At 47.2% G+C, this 16,448-nt stretch overlaps 1 protein-coding gene across 5 annotated transcripts in view; it reads right to left on the bottom strand.

Moving 5' to 3' along the window:
* Bcl7c (BAF chromatin remodeling complex subunit BCL7C) overlaps positions 1-15,447 on the bottom strand; it is a 47,178-nt gene extending 31,731 nt beyond the window's left edge. Inside the window, exons 1-6 of one of the 5 annotated variants that reach the window (XM_032892551.1) lie at positions 15,077-15,430; positions 14,521-14,599; positions 14,000-14,108; positions 13,743-13,907; positions 12,204-12,289; positions 11,409-11,606 (exon numbers count right to left, since the gene is read on the bottom strand). In XM_032892551.1, the coding sequence (XP_032748442.1) occupies positions 11,481-11,606; positions 12,204-12,289; positions 13,743-13,907; positions 14,000-14,108; positions 14,521-14,599; positions 15,077-15,168 (657 nt within the window). In that variant the 5' untranslated portion in view covers positions 15,169-15,430 and the 3' untranslated portion in view covers positions 11,409-11,480. Of the gene's footprint in view, positions 1-11,408; positions 11,607-12,203; positions 12,290-13,742; positions 13,908-13,999; positions 14,109-14,520; positions 14,600-15,076 lie in introns of those variants that run through there. The other 4 variants (XM_032892552.1, XM_032892547.1, XM_032892549.1 and 1 more) reach the window with 4 other exon arrangements.
* Positions 15,448-16,448: the final 1,001 nt, after the last annotated feature.

The following is a 16,448-nucleotide window of genomic DNA, read 5'->3' as shown; positions in this document are numbered from 1 at the left end:
AAAAAGTCCCGAGTGGAAGGCAGGAAAAACAAGCAAATGCAGTTTCCTAGCTGGGCAGGAGGCAAAATCCCTTCAAGGGAGCAAGGGGAGGCCACTAAAGCAACAGGCAGCAGGGAACCAAAGCCTCGGGCACCATCCACAGGCAGAAAAACTTCCCAGAGCTGGGTGGGACTCGGCTCCCAGCTGCTCCTGGCAGGTACGGGACTCAGTTCTCACTGAAGAGCAAACAGCTACCCAATCCCCAAACTCTGCAAGGGCTGCCCTTGCCTCCATAGACACGTGCTGGTCTGTGCAGCCTGCCACCTCAAGGGCCCAACCACGTCTCAGAGTGGGGGAGGGGGCCAGCATCTCAGCTCCCGACTCCGACTCCGGTGATACAAGAAAAGGAGAAACTTGAAAATTGGATACAGGCCTTAGAAGGCAAATTAGAAAAGATTATAAGTAAAACTGAGGCAAGTGCTAAGATAGTAAAGACACAAGAAAAAGAGAGATATGAAAAATGAAGACAGGCCTGAGAAGAGAGAGAAAATTATAAACAGAATTGAGGGTGACCCTAAGATAGTCACAGGAAATAAACCAGAGCCTACAACACCACCACATAACGAAAATCAGGAAAGTCAGCCAAAGGTTGTCAGAAAACCAACCTTAGCTTATCCAGGTAGTGTGAGACACCTGGGAACAGACGGCGGCCACCCTCAAGAGACATTTGGATGGCATCCCACAGATACGCTGGATTTGAAAAAATTTAAGGAAAGTGTCACCAACTATGGTATGCAGTCACCATTTGTGAAGCAGATATTAAATTCTTGGGCAATCTAAAATAAAATAATCCCTCAAGACTGGAAAGATATGACAAAAGCAATATTGGAACCTGGTCTGTCTGCAGTTACAATGGTGTCTGTGGAGGAGAGAAGAGGGTAGGGAGACGGAACAGAGACAGAGAGAGAGGTATCTATTACTATCTCTCAAAATCAGCTTAGGTGATGGTCATTTTGCTGAGGTACAGATCCAAGTCATATATGACGACACCACCTTGGCTCTTAGGTCACGTGGCAGCTTTAAATGGTGGGGCAAGGCTGAAGAACAGGAAAAGGACTAGAACCATTTACTCAGGTTGTACAAGGTCCGAAAGAAGCATTCGCTGACTGTTCACAGAGACTGACTGCAGCTGCAGATAGAAGGGCATCAGATCCACACACCAGGAAAGCACTGATTGAATCTTTAGTTTTTAAAAAACGCTAACTCTGAATCCAAAAAGGTCATCAGGCCCCTAAAGGCAAGATCAGCACCAACAGATGAACAGATTAGAAACACAGTTCCTATTGGATCTCATTCATCTGATATGACTTTAATAGGAGAAGTGATCTCTAAAGGTTTTAGGAAAAGCCAAAGTAAACTGTCAAATATTTTAATTGTGGCAAGCAAGGGTCATTTTAAAAGAATTGTAAGCACAGCATTCCTTCAAACAATGTTTTTTTCTAGAGGTAATGCAAAAAGAAGGCCCCAGCCTTTAGGAATATGAGAACGTTTGGCAAAGGTGGCCACTGGACCAATGAATGTAAATCAACCAGGGACAAATAAGGTAGCTCCTTGTCAGGAAATGTCCCAAGAGGCCCTGATATCAAATTCAAGTCAGCCATCTCAGGTCAACATCGGAGAGACTCATCTTCAGAACAATTAAACAACACTGCTCTGGTTATGGTCGACATTAGTAACTCAGACATCAAAGTCAGAGTAGCTTCAACAGGCCAAAAACCTGGCTCAGGAGAGACCAAAGAAGTATTTTGGCAAACTTCTACAAACAATAAGAGACCAAAGTCAAAACTACAGCCAGACAGAATTGAGATTGAATCTTCAGACTTTGAGAAAGCTAAGATTGAATACAAAAAGGTTATTAGAGATTTAAAGACCAGATTCACACCCATTTACGAATGGATTAAAACTACTATGGATATTGGATCTAATTCGCACAGTTCCGCCATGCTCGGAAAGACACCTGCAAACTGACGGAGAGCTCAGAATCGTCAGTGCTTTGGCTGTGGAAGACCAAGTCATTTCCTAGAGGACTGTAAGCAAATGGTTTCTAAGAGTAATACTTCCTATAAAGATAAGCCATGAAAAAGGTTTCCTGAGATATGTAAAATATGTAAACAGTGGACATGGGGCTTATGAATGTCGATCAACGAGATATCCAAGGCAGCTTCTTACCTTTAAAAAAGGCCCAGCAGGGGGGCTGGGGATTTAGCTCAGTGGTAGAACGCTTAACTAGGAAGGCAAGGCCCTGGGTTCGGTCCCCAGCTCCGAAAAAAAAAAAAAAAAAAAAAAGGCCCAGCAGAAAACGACATGACCTACTCATTTCCTGTCAGCCAAGAAAAAAACTGCTCTAGAGAGCAACTAGAAAAATTAAAGCCTAGGGAACAAACAGTGAAGCTCAAAACTGAACTCACCATTTAAAAGAGAGAGAGCAGAGCTGGAGAGGTGGCTCAGCTGTTAAGAGCACTGACTGTTCTTCCAGAGGTCCTGAGTTCAAATCCCATCAACCCACATGGTGGCTCACAACCATCTGTAGTGAGATCTGATGCCCTCTTCTGGTGTGTCTGAAGACAGCTACATGTACTTATATATAATAAACGGAGCAGCTCCAATAAATAGAACAAAAGATTCCAAAGATACCAAATGTTTGGATAGCTTTGGCCCCCATAGACTGGTGTTTGAATGCTTGGGCCACAGGGAGTGGCACTATTGGGAGGTGTGACCTCCTTGGAGGAAGTGTGTCACTGTGGGGTGGGCTTAGAGCCTTCTAGTGCTCAAGTTTCATAAGTGTGAACAAACAAAAAGAAAACACCCAAGGCACAAAATACAGATATTTTGACAAACTTTTACAGATTATCAGAGGGCAAAACTAAAGATATTTATAAATAATATTAAAATTAAAGGAACGGTAGACACGAGAACAGACACTACAAAATCCTGGCCCCCAGTATTGGCCTCTTCAAGACATAGATACTCAATTTCAAGGAGTTGTAATTTTATACCAGATAAAGCAAAATATAAAATAACTTAAATTCCCAGGAGCTGAAAGTCGAATAGAAAAATTAAAGCTATCCATGGCAGATAGAGCCGTAAACTTGTGAGGAGGAGACCTGTGCTGCGACAGGAAACAGAGTAACACACCTCCAGCTTCAAGGACCAGCCGTAAAGCAGGAGAGATTCCTGGTCTCAATGACAGTTACAGACTATCCATAAACTAGACACAAAAGTTGGCTCTCACAATGTATAGGGAGGAGCACTGCTGATGGAATAATTATTGGCTTACTAAATGAGATGGCTACTAAGGGGACAGCTCATAGAAATCAGAAATCTCTTACTGATTAAAAAAAAAAAACCTAAACAAAGGATAATTGAGTCTTTTCTTTTCCCAATACAGAAATAAAGGATATACTAATAAAAAAATGGGGGATTTGAACTCTCCCAGAGATAGATTATATACACTGGATTTTTTACAAGGACTGAGATAGATCAGCATATATGCTATAACTTCAGACTGGAAGAAAGGAAAGGTGTTACGTTGGAGAAGAGGTTTTGTCTTTGTTGCAACAGTTAAAGAAAAGTTATGGACTCCTTCAAAGTGAATAAAATTAAGATTTGAACAGGGGAGAACCCCTGAAGATCCTGGCTGCAGACATGAAAGAAATCAAGAAGACCAATGAAACAGTGACATGAACTGCTCATCCCTCTCCATGGGAGCAGCTCCAAGACTCGCTGAGATGTGAAAATGTCTCCAACCAGGGCTTCAGCTAAGCATAGCCAATAAGTCTTATTGGCTACAGGATCCTCAGGACTTACCATGCCATCCTTTCAAATGGCATACAAATTGATATTAGTTCAATTATACGATCTAAACCAACTTATAAAAGTAAGGCAGATTGGGGTTGGGGATTTAGCTCAGTGGGAGAGCGCTTGCCTAGGAAGCGCAAGGCCCTGGGTTCAGTCCCCAACTCCGAAAAAAAGAACCAAAAAAAAAAAAAAAAAAAAAGTAAGGCAGATGCCTTCCCTGCTCGTACAGAGAGCAGAGTAGAAAATCATCACTGTGCACACCAGACACTTACACACCTGGCACACCAGACACTTACACACACATTGATGAAGAAATGTATATTTACCTGCGAAAGCTTATGTTTACAGACATCAATGCAGCTAAAACGACCACGACAAGATTCACCCTCAGGGATGCTGAAAGGGATGGTAAGACACTGAGACATTAGCTTATTCCAGCATCCTGCTTCATCCAGCCTCAGACAGCGTCAATAGCCGCTTCACCAAAACTCGCTTCCAGGACAGCTTCAGAGCTGCTGACCCCAGTTGGTCCAGGCTCTCAGACTGTCCCAGGCAGGAATTCATTTAAGCCCTGCGCTTTCACAGCACAGAGACTGGACAGCACACGTTACAGCTACCTTTCTTAAGACTGACAAATATCCTAGTTTTCTTCCGGCCTCCAAAAGAAAACTACTACGCACTCACACAGCAGAAAGCAATCTTATGAGAACGCCGCTACGCCCGAGAAGTGGGGTGGACGCTGTTTGGTTGGTTATTGGATGACAGATGTTAACGGGGTTGTTTACATGCTGTTAATGGTCTTGGTCAGGGAGGAAATAAAGTAAGGAAGGTTAGAGTCAATGATTTCCTCTTCTCTTTTTCTTCCCTCTGTCTAAGGGGAAATAATGGGAAGAGGGGTGAAAAGGGGTGAAACAAAGGGGGACATAGGAATAATAGGATAAAGGGGCAGATTATTGACTCTGCTTTTAGGCCAAAGAACTCCAACAAGCCAAATAGTTTTACATTGGTATGGACTTTAAGGTTATATTTTGCTATAATATGCCATGTGTATATATGTATATATGTATACATATATATGTGTGTGTGTGATACATATAGCATATTATATATGTATGTATTATAAACATATAACACATGTATATATGTTTCAACTTGTTGCAGGTATTGTACCTATGTAAGTCTTTAAAACACAATATTAAGTTCTAGTCCTTTTGAAAGCTGCTATTAGAAACTGTTTAGGATAAATAAAAAAAATGCAAGTTAGGAGTTAGTCGACCAAACTTATGATCATTTTAGACACTAATTTAGTTAATTACAGAAATATATTTCCTAGGTTGAACAGATAGTAAGTAGCTAGAAACAAGCAGTGTTTGCCTATTCAGATATACTATAGTCTTCAAAAACCCTCAGAGATCCACAGAAAATGGCAGAAATGTTTTATCAATAAAAAGACTTTTCTTGACAGAGACATGTGAGCTCCTGTCAGCACCCCCATTCTTCAAAGAAGATGACAAGCATCGAGAACTTCCATTGAGTTTGCTTCAAATGTTGCAAGCAAGCCACAGGGCAAGACTGCCCTTGCTTCAGCTGCTGACAGTATGCTGCTCAAACTGGACAAACCGGATGCAGGGAAGTCAACAGCTGAGCTTTTCAAGGACAGGGTAGGCAGGTCCTTCGTAATTCCTGCTTCACGAAATGACCTGTCGGATGTTCTGAATGAGAAGGCTGAGGACGGATGCTGCAATGACTAAGAGAAACTCTGCAACTGTCCAGGCAGCCAGCTGTTTCTGTCGTTTCTACAGATTTGGAAGCTGATTGCTCTGAACTTCCTGCATTTTATTCCTTCTCAGATCTCTGATAAGGCTGAAGACTAGACAGTCTTAAGCTTAAATTGTTTAGGATTTAAGAAAATGTTTTAAGGTCTAAGAAGCTTTTCTTAGGCTTATAAATGTAAGTTTTGATAGAAAATGTTTTATGTACAGAAACCTAATTCACCAAGATAGGATGGATAACAGAGTACTTTATCCAAGGTTGCTAAATACAAATGGACTGGACATTGTGAATACAACTCTTACCTGACAGTTCTCAGAATCGTTCTTATTGTATATAGTTTACTGATATATATATATATATATATATATATATCTCAGTATATAAATATATATATATAAATTTATATATTTTATTTATATACTGATAGATATATATCAGTAAACTATATATAAATATATATATATTTACTGATATATATATCAGTAAACTAACTCTCTCTCTATATATAGATATATACATATATCTATATATATATATATATATATATATAGAGAGAGAGAGAGAGAGAGAGAGAGAGAGAGAGAAAGAGCCTTATATTGAACTAAAAGGGGGAGATGTAGAGCGAATTTCTTTTCTATTCTTTTTTTCAGAGCTGGGGATCGAACCCAGGGCCTTGCGCTTGCTAGGCAAGCGCTCTACCACTGAGCCAAATCCCCAACCCCTAGAGCGAATTTCTTGTGTACTGTGTGGAAGCATCAACTGTCAATAAAAAGCTGATGGCCTATTAGCAAAAGGCAGGGAACAAGAGGTGGGAGTTCTGGTAGAGAGATAGGAACTGTGGGGAGTTTACCCACCCAGGTTCTGAGGAGACAGACATAGGAAACTGAGGGGAGGTGACCAACCATGTGGCACACAGGTTATATGAGTTATGACAGTCAGGGAACAACCTCACACTTATGATCTAGGCATTTTTTCATACATAAAAAGCTTCCAAGTTGTTTCTCAGGAACTGGGACCCAGGTAGAAAAGACCACAGTTACACCTCTCAGCTCCTTCTCCAGCACTGTGCCTACCTGCCACCATGCTCCCACCATGATGATAATGGACTAACCCTCTCAAAAAGGGAACCAAGACCACAGTTAAATGCTTTCTCTTTTCTAAGAGTTGCCCTGGTCACAGTGTCTCTTCACAGCAGTGGAACAGTATCTAAAGCAGGTTTCAAATTTTGATTGGTCGGTTGAAGCATCTATCAGAAGATGGCCTACTCAAAGAGTTGGAGATGCCTGATATCCCTTGGCTTCGTGTTGACGAAGGGATTTTAAGGCTCAGGGAAATTGCAATGCTAGAGTGGATACCTGTGTAAGACCTAATCCTCCACAGTGGGAAGGCCCAGGAATCCTATAAGATGCAAACTGGTGACAGGGACACCAGCACATGTGAAGGGTTTTGTTGTCACCCTTTTCCTTGTGCCAGACCTCAGGGTTGGAGACGCTGCTGCTCAGGGGATGAATTAAATGCAGTGGATTTAACTGGGCCCTGAGGTAGCAGGGACCTAATGGCAGCACTGAGTTAACAAAGACAAGATGGTCATAGTTATTGTAATGGGCATCACAGACAAAGCAATGGTCATAAAAGCCTGCCCCATAATGGTCAGCACGGGCAAAGTGAATTTTATTGTGGCATGACTTGTATGGACATAGGAACTGGCCAACCAATCATGGTGTTTCCAGGCATCAAATAGATAGGAGGCCTACCATGTTTTTCTTTGACCTATACAAGCAGAAAATTCCTCAAACAAATAAAAGAAAGGCTACATTAAATCATGATCAAGAGGGAATCTCAGCCTGTGAACCAATTTTTAGAGTCAAGCCAGCCTGTTAGCCTTTCGACTGTTGACTGTTCTTCCCCAGAGGGACCTACGGTCTTTCAGTAGGGAAACTGTACACTGGGGAAAGGAAACTATCAGACTTTCTGGGGTCTCTTGGATACTGTTGACACTGCTTCTGGGAAATCCCTAGAAACATTGGGGCCTGCCAGTTAAAGTCCGGGTTTATGGAAGCCAGGTGATTAATGGAGTTTAGGCTGAAGTCCAGTGAGTCCCTGAATTTATCCTGTGGTTATTTCCCCAGTCCCAGCATGTATAATTGGGATAGATATACTTAGAAGTTAGCAGAATTCTCACACTGGTTCCCTGACCTGTGGAGTGAGGATTTTTATGGTTGGAAAGGCCAAATGAAAGCCACTGGAGTTGGTCTCTACCAGGGAAAATAGTGAATCAAGGACAATGTGGAATATCAGGAACAACTGCCACCATCAAGAACTAGGACGTTCAGGGGAAGAGAGGTTCCCAGATCTGCCTTTAGCTCTCCTAGCTGGCCTCTGGAGAATACTTTGGTAGGAATGTATTTGCACAGATACTCATGTTTTCTTCTCTCAGTTTCTTTATCATATAACATAACATCAACTGAGATAATATCAATGGTTCTCACATTTAAGTTATGAGATACTAAAGTAGTTTCCCTCAAGGGACACTGCCAACTTTTCTAAAATATATAATGAATTTGTGGTTGTACATGTTAAAGTTATATTGGGTTGGGTATAATTATGCCCTGGTTATTGTTTTCATCTGCACATAAGGAGATATGATTGTGTGTCAAGCTGATAAATGATGGACCTGTGGCTGGTTTTGGTTGGCAATTTGACATCTGTGAGTTAACTAAAACCCGAGTGGCTGGACACGCCTGCAAGGGATTTTTGCCGGTTGGATCATTTGAGGTGGGAAGACCCAGCCTCAATCTGAGCCACACCTCCTGGTGGCGGCCTACATAAAGGACATGAAAGAGATCCCGACTACAATGAAGACCACCTGAGACATCCCAGACTCATGTACTGAACAACTACTGGATTCTAGAATCTTCCACTGGGAGACAGCCATTGCTGAACTAACTGGACAACAGCTTAGAGGTCACTCACTACATTACCGTTACATCTATTCAATCAGCTGCGTTCCTGTAGAGAACCCCGGCTAACAGGACTACCCAGTAACAGGACGGAGACTTAGGACATGCTAGCTTGGGAACCCCCATCCCTGGGGTGGGGACAATGGTGCGCACAAGAAATGGAAAGGATAAGGAGATGAAAATGAAACTAAGGCCCATGAGACATCTCAGAGGTTCTGTCACCATTCAGCCATTTGAGTCCGGAGGCTCAGGTCAGAATCTGGGGAAGGGATTCACTTACGAAGAGGTGTAAGGCAGGAAGGTATTGTTTCTTTCCATAAAGAACAACCTAGAACAGGGCAAAGCATGTGCACTCCAGTGACATGGACCAGGGGCAGAGTGGGGAGGAAGGGAGGGCACAGCATGTGTGCACCAGGGATGTGACCAGAGAGGGAGTGGGCTCCTAGGCCAAAGCAGGGCTGGAGGTGTTGGACACAGAGAAAGTAGGAACCAACCTCCTGGGGGCAATAGCCAAGGCCTGTGACTAGGAGAGGATCAGACATGGTGAGACTGGACTTTGGTCTTTCAGTGCTACTCAGAAATGGATACCGGCTGCCAACCGAACCCTGCCCAGCCTCGTTGATGGGCAGGTCTTCGATGCCTGCCCAATACCCTCTCTGTAATATGGGATGAGGAGGAGAAGAACTGTCATTTACTAAGTTCTTACAGTGCATCAGTCAAGGGCTCTCTCTGCATGTAATTCCTCACTTAATTCTTAGAATAGTTTCACCAGGCTCACATTACTATCGTCCCATTTTACAGATGGCAAAACAAGGCAAATGAAAACAAAGAGATACATCACACTGAGAATGACAGCAGCAGCTGGAGAGAAGGCTCAGTAGCACTTGCTACTTTTCCAGAAGAAGACTCAGATTCCTAGGACCCACGGGGTGGCTCACAACTCCAGGTCCAGGATGTGTGGAACCTTTAGCCTCTGAGGGCACCTGCACTTATGCACACATATCTGTGTACACACACACACACACACACACACACACACACACACACACACACACACACACACCTATGTTCAGAGTTTAGGTGCACTTGTTGCTCTTCCAGGAGACCCAAGTTCCATTCCCACCTAAAAACTAACTAGAGGCAATGTCGCCTTCTCCTGGCCTCCTCTGGCACTGCACACATATGGTAACAAGGAAACTTGCAGGCAAAACACCCAGACACATACAATAAAATGAAAAAAAAAATAAAGAAACTGGATGTAGACAGTGAAATTCAAACTCAGAACTTGAACTCTGGGCTGTCACATTGTGCTAAGCCACACAAGGCACTTTACAGTTTGTAGAGCCCTTATATTACTTCGTGGTGTCACTGAGGGGTATAATGAAATGACTCACACCCAGAAAATGGCAGATTACCACAAGTGGCTACTGACCCTTCAGAAGCGTCCACGTCCTAAGCCCCAGAAAAGGAACAGGTTACTTTATATGACAGTGGGGTTTTCAGACAGACTAAATTCCAAGGTGGGGAGGAGGGTAGAGGGTGCGGGTAGGGAGTGACCCTGGATACTTAGGCAAGCAAGTATGACCACAGGGGGCCACATGAGCAGCAGGAAGGCCAGGTAAAGAGATGGAAGGAAGTTACAGCCAGGTTGAGGAGAGGACAGGCCACAGCTTGAATCCATCCCTGGACATAAGTAGCTTCTAGAAGCTGGAAAGGCCAAGAAAATGGGTTTTCCCTGACCACCTGCTGCAGAAGCCAGCCCTGCAGACACCTACCCTAGCCCAGTGACACTGAGTTTGGACTTCCGACCTTCAGAATGAAAACACTACAGATCCGGGTAGCACCAAGCCAGTCACTTTCGGTCACCTGTTTCTACAGCAAAAGGAACGCATGCAGTCAGACTTCCTAGTCAGCCCTGGCTCCATTATTACTTCAAGAGGTGCTTGGATGGTTCGAGTGATGCCTCCCTAAACCGCAGTCTCTGCTTCTGTTAATGATTAAAACAGGGCTAACTCACCTGACCCTGCTTCTCTGACAAGTACACATGAGGAGTGCTTGTGTGGATGAAGTTTCTCAGCAGACACTGACTGGGCTGAAGGCGGTCAGGGACAGGTAGGGGTGGAGTGGGGAGTGAGGCCTCGTTATCACCCCATTGGTCAAGTGAACTACCTGAGAGTCAGAGAGTAGAAATGACTAGCCTAGAACCACACATACAGTGACAGAGGAACTCAACAATCCTCCTGCCTCAGCCTCCTGGGTGCTGGGATTACAGCCCTGTTTATTTACTCAGTCACTCACGAAGCACTTGCTAGGCTGTGTCCCCAGTGTTAAGCTAGGAATATCTAGGGATCTAGTCCTACCCTTGAGAGACCAGCAGCCTGAAAGACAGAAACACAGACTCATGCTCCCCAAACAGCCTGACAAATGTTGAGACAAAGGGAAGGAAGCTGAAAGGGCTACAGAAACTCAAAGGTGATGATCCTGATGGAGCCTAGAATCAGGGAAAGGCATCTAGGAGGAGAGACATGATGCTGTGGCTTCCTGAGGGCAGGGAGGGGGCTGGGTGCTTCCTCTGGGCCAGTGTTCCTGTGAGTGAAATGGGGAGTGAAGTGTGAGTGAAGAGCTGCTGGGCCCTGGGGAGGGTAAAGGTCGTTGAAGTGCAAGGCGAGGGTGCAAGGGAGGCGAGGTCCTGGCTCAAGCCCTCACCCCACGTGTAATCATGACGTGAATACAGGTCATCTCAGAGCCTCGGTGACCCCATCTGAGGAATAGAGCATGAGCCAAAACTGTCTCCAAAGACCCTCCCCAGCCTTGACAGGGAAATGACATGACACAAAATTACAAAAGGGTCTTTATTTATAAAAAGCCAAAGGGGCCCCTGGAGCAACAGGACAGGAGGCAGGCAGCTTCTCAGGGGTCAGGGGCATTTGGACAGATGCGCTTGAGTGGGGGGGCGCCCTCCGAGTCCTCTGTGTCACCCTGGGCTGCCTCAGGGACAGGTGGCACTGGCTCAAAGACAGGGTAAGCTTCAGGGGCCTGAAGAGGAAGGGCGGACAGGTGTGAGCTCCACTCTAACCCAAGAGCACAGCCTCCTAGCCTGACTTTTCCACTCCACTCCCCTGGGAACCCAGAGTTTGGCCCAGGACCAAGTAACCAGAATGTAGGGTAAGGCACCAAAAACAATTGCACTCCTGTCTGGGGGGCGGGGGGAAGAACCTGATTTTTCTGAAAAACAAATCAAGGTAGTCCTTGTAGGGGAAGGCAAGGCAATGTCTTAGGCTAAGTTTACAGCTCAGGATGTGTGTCTGTGCGATGCGGGGGACCCAGGCTCTTGCGCATGCTTAGGAAGTAAGTACCACCAAGCCGCATTCTGAGCCTAGGTTTGTTTTTTTTTTTAAGTCCTTAGAGGAACACCAAGATCATTTCAGGCTTCTAGTGCTCTTCTATCAGCCATGATCAGCCCTCAGGGTGGTATCTGCAATCCTCCCCTTCACCCAAGAATCCAGCCTTCAGCTAAGCCTTCCGTGGGCTCTAGGTCCACGTCTCCCTCCTGGAGCCTAGAATGAAGTCTCCCTGCTTCCCCAAAGCCTCCAGTCCCCACAAGGCCAGAGTCCGGACTCTGGCCTCTCTCACCTCGGCTTCTAGCAATTCTGGAACAGGCTCCTCCTTGGTCAGCTTTGGGGGTTCATCAGTACCTCCTGCAGGTGTGCCCCCTGGATCTGTAACACCAAACAAAGAGACACTTCCTGAGCAGCTACTCTGTGCTGAGAGAGTGGACCAGGGGCAAAGGAAACAGACAGGCACTGGTCGCACATGATGACATTGTGGGGGCAGAGGGGGACCAAGTTGCTGAGGAAGGAAGACTCAAGTTGGATCTTGTCAGTAGGGAATGAGCCAGGAGGCAAACGGAGGTAGAATAGAATTTAGGCAGATAGAAATATGTGGGGTTGGGGATTTAGCTCAATGGTAGACCTTTTACCTAGCAAGCTAAAGGCCCTGGGTTCGGTCCCAGCTCGAAAAAAAAACCAAAAAAAAAAAACGAAACATGTGCTTAGTGACCACAGACTCTCAGTCATCCGCAGAATGGAAATAGTGACAGTAACACCACGAGAGGCTGCTGTGTGGATCAAGTACACAGCACATAGTATGTGCTCAAGAAGTGCCAGCTAGCAGTTTCATTCATTCATTCATTCATTCATTCATTTCTGTGGTACTAGAGATGGGGCTCAGGACCTTAGGCATGACAGACAAGCACCTGCCACTGGGCTGCATGATTTCATCACTGGGCCCCATCATTTCATATTAGCGAAAGTATTTGGGACAACCTAGGTGTGGTCCCAAGCCCCATGTCATGGTGTTCTTGACAGGGGAACAATTTCAGTAGCAACAGTTTGTAAAGGCCTCTGGGTCAAACGAAGGAATCAAAGGCCACGGGAGCCAACGAAGGACACGAAGCAGGAACATGGCCGATTGGAATTTGCTCTAAGAAAGCTGCAGCGTGTGGAGGCGAGAGCCAGTGCAAGTGAGAAGTGCGAAGGGAGAGCCAAAGGCACAGGAGTCAGCCACGCCTGGGAAGGAGGGGTGGACTACAGGAAGGCTGAGGAGCCGAAGAGGGCTCCGGCCCAAGGAGCTGGCGCACTGGCTCTGTAAGTCTGGGCATCTTTCTCTGGATGTTGGGCTCCTCGTGTATAAATAGGAATTATCATAGGATCATTGGTTCCATAAAATGTCAGTGAGGGTTAAATGAGAAAACAAACCACAAAACATTGAAGTGCTCAGAAGAACAACTAACAGATAAGTGGTTCTGTCAGCTGTTAATCTACGGTTACTAATCCCTAGGGTTATCAGAATTATTTAGTTGCCGAACATCTATTACGCGTCCCACATGAACGAGATCAGTGTGTCTGATATGAGATGGTAACAGAGAGACAATAAGCAAGCAAAAAATACATTTACATAAAATTTTCAGATGGCGACACGCTCCCTACAAATCTAAGATGCCAAGGAGTGAGCCAGGCACAGCCAGAGGTAATTTCTGCCAGGGTCAGGAAAGGTTCCCTGAGGGAGGCAGGACCGGGGGGGGGGGAGGACACAACACAATATAGAAACACATACAAGGCGGTAGGTTCAACTCTGGTGAGGAGAGGACTCCCAAGAGCCACATGGTCCTACCTCTCTCTTGGCCCAGCTGTGGGGGCTGAGTATCTTCTGTAATCACTTCTGGGGGTCCAGTTGGTGATCCAGGGCGACTGGGCTGGGGTGTCCCCCCAGGGCTGGGCTCCGTGCCCTTTTGCAGTGAACCTTCGGAATGGAAACTCTGATTGCTGTTCTCATCTGCTGAAGCAAAAGCCAAGTTAGTTGGCCAGAGGACCCCAGTGGCTTCCTTCAGCACCCAGGCCCCCCACCCCTATTCCAGAATCTCTACATACCATTGAGATCCAGCAGGATGAGGGGGCCACCCCCTCTGGGACTGGTGCCCCTACCACGCCTCTCCCGGCCACGAGATCTCTCTGCCCCTCCTCCTGCCCGCCGCCTCTCCTGAGGGTTAGAGAAGTAAGATCAGAGCTAGTTTGTCCAGGGAGGTCTTACAAAGTCCTTCAATTCGAATAAGGAAACCTAGGCTCAGAGAAGCAAAAGGTGCTGCCTCAGGTTGTGTAGGCCGAGTTAGGTCTTGAACTTGGAGAAAGAGTGTGTGTGTGTGTGTGTGTGTGTGTGTGTGTGTGTGTGTCTGTGTGTCTGTGTCTGTGTGTCTGTGTCTGTGTGTCTGTGTGTCTGTGTGTGTCTGTGTGCACGCGCACGCTTCTGTGCTCATGCCCCCTAATAATCGTTACCATCTGCCTGGGCTCCACACTGGAGTCTCCAAGCCGACTGAAGGTGGAGGCCAAGGTGGGGAGGGAAATTGCTTGAGGTTGCACAGATGCAAGGCATGTTGGGGGTTGGGCTTGCTCACCTCCTCCTGGGGATCCACCACAGGCACCCACTTGAAGATTCGAAGGGAAGTGTCACCCACAGTCACCCAGCGCTTCTCCCTGTGGGAGGTCAGGAGACTGGGTCAGGGAGGCCCAAGGGTGAGCCCCACAGACTGGAGGTCAGGGAGGTGTGCTAGGGTACGGACAGCTTCGTTTACACGGCATAGAAGCAGAAAGAGCCCTCTAAACCCCAGGGCAAAGCATAAACGGATATAACTTGGAGCTGCGGTTTTGCAGACACCTGGGGCACTCAGCAGGGCGCCACCAAGGCCTGGCCAGGCACTCAGGCAATGAAGACCCGGGGCCAAGCTTGCGAGAGTGTCAAAAGCTTCAGGGGGCGGGGCATAGATGAGGGCTCCCGCTCAGGGAAAGCACCACTCCGGACCACGCTTTGTAGACCTCTGGGAATTGCCAGGGGAAGGGGGCGCCCTGTCGATTCAGAGCACAGCTGGTGGGCGGGGGCAGCGGGCCAGGAAAGGGCGGACGCGTTTGGAGGAGGTGGCTTGGCTGTATCCCTGACCCGGGGGCAGCGCTCACCATCTCCGGACCTTCTCGATGGTCGCCATCACCTTTTTGATGTCATCTTTGGCCCGGCTCCGGGTCTCGGCCCGCACGGTCCGGCCGGCCATGCTGGCGGGGCTAGGGCCGGGACAGAGCCCGTGGTGGGGCGGCCTGCGGTCCGGCGATCTCAGGCTGCGCGCCAGGCCCCGGCGCCGCTCTTTCGGCCTGCCGTCCCTCCGGGAGTTGGCCGCGCCCTCCCTCGCTCCCCAACGCCTCCGCGCGTCCCCGCCTGGCTTCCTGAGACCGCGCCCCGCCCCGGCCCGTCCCCGGAGCGGCCCGGGCGGCGCGGGCGGCTAGAGCCCCGGCCTGGAAGCCCGGCCAGCTCCGCCCCGGCCCGGGCCCGCCCCTCGGGGCGCACGGACGCACAGCGCCCTCTGCCCGCCGCGGAGAGGGAGAGCTGGGGGGCAGCGGTGCGGCTGGACGCGCGCGGCCCGAGCGAGGCGGTGCGTTCCGGCCACGTGGGCACAGGGGTGCGCGAGAGGGACTGTCCTGGTGTGCGTCCGCGGCGGGTGGGCGTCCCTGAAATGCTCTGTGTGCGCGCGTCTGCCCTCTCCAGGCTGTTTGATTCTAAGCTGCCCAACTTAACTTGTTCATTCATTCATTCATTCATTCATTCATTCATTCATTCATTCATTCATTCATTCATTCATTCATTCATTCATTCATTCATTCATTCATTCATTCATTCATTCATTCATTCATTCATTGAACAGTCCCATTAACAGCGCCTAGTACAAGCCAGACTCTGCGAGTGGAGAGCCGGCCTCCTCAATCAGAATGGCGGGAGTGAAAAAGACCATGTAGGGGTTGGGGATTTAGCTCAGTGGTAGGGCGCTTGCCTAGGAAGTGCAAGGCCCTGGGTTCGGTCCCCAGCTCCGAAAAAAAAAAAAAAAAAAAAGACCATGTAGATGAAGTAGCAGAGGAGCAACTTGCCATTCCTTGAATCAGGGTGTGTAATTGGTAGAGATAGTTTGGAAAACTGGCAGTCTTCCATTGAAAAACTTATGCCAACCCCGTCTTCCAACAGTTTCCACTCCCAAACTAGCAACACTCAACAGAAGGAATATGTGCTGCCTTTTTTTTTTTTGTCAACTCGACACAAGCTAGGGTTATCTGGAATGAGGGAACCTTGATGGAGAAAACGCCTCCATCATGTTGCCCTGCAGGTAAGTCTGTGGGGCATTTTCTTGATAATAGTTGTTGTGGGAGAGCCAGACCACTGTAGGCAGTGCCACCTCCGGGCACTTTAAGAAAGCAGACTGAACAAGCCTTGGGGAGCAAGTGAGTAAGCAAAGTTCGTCCAAGGTTTTGCTTCAGTTCTGGCCTCCTTCAGTTCCTGCTTTAAGTT

The sequence above is a fragment of the Rattus rattus genome, chromosome 2 (genome assembly GCF_011064425.1).
Source record: "Rattus rattus isolate New Zealand chromosome 2, Rrattus_CSIRO_v1, whole genome shotgun sequence".
NCBI lineage: Eukaryota > Metazoa > Chordata > Mammalia > Rodentia > Muridae > Rattus > Rattus rattus.
Note: the sequence above shows the minus strand (reverse complement) of the source record. Positions and strands in the feature narration are given on the sequence as shown.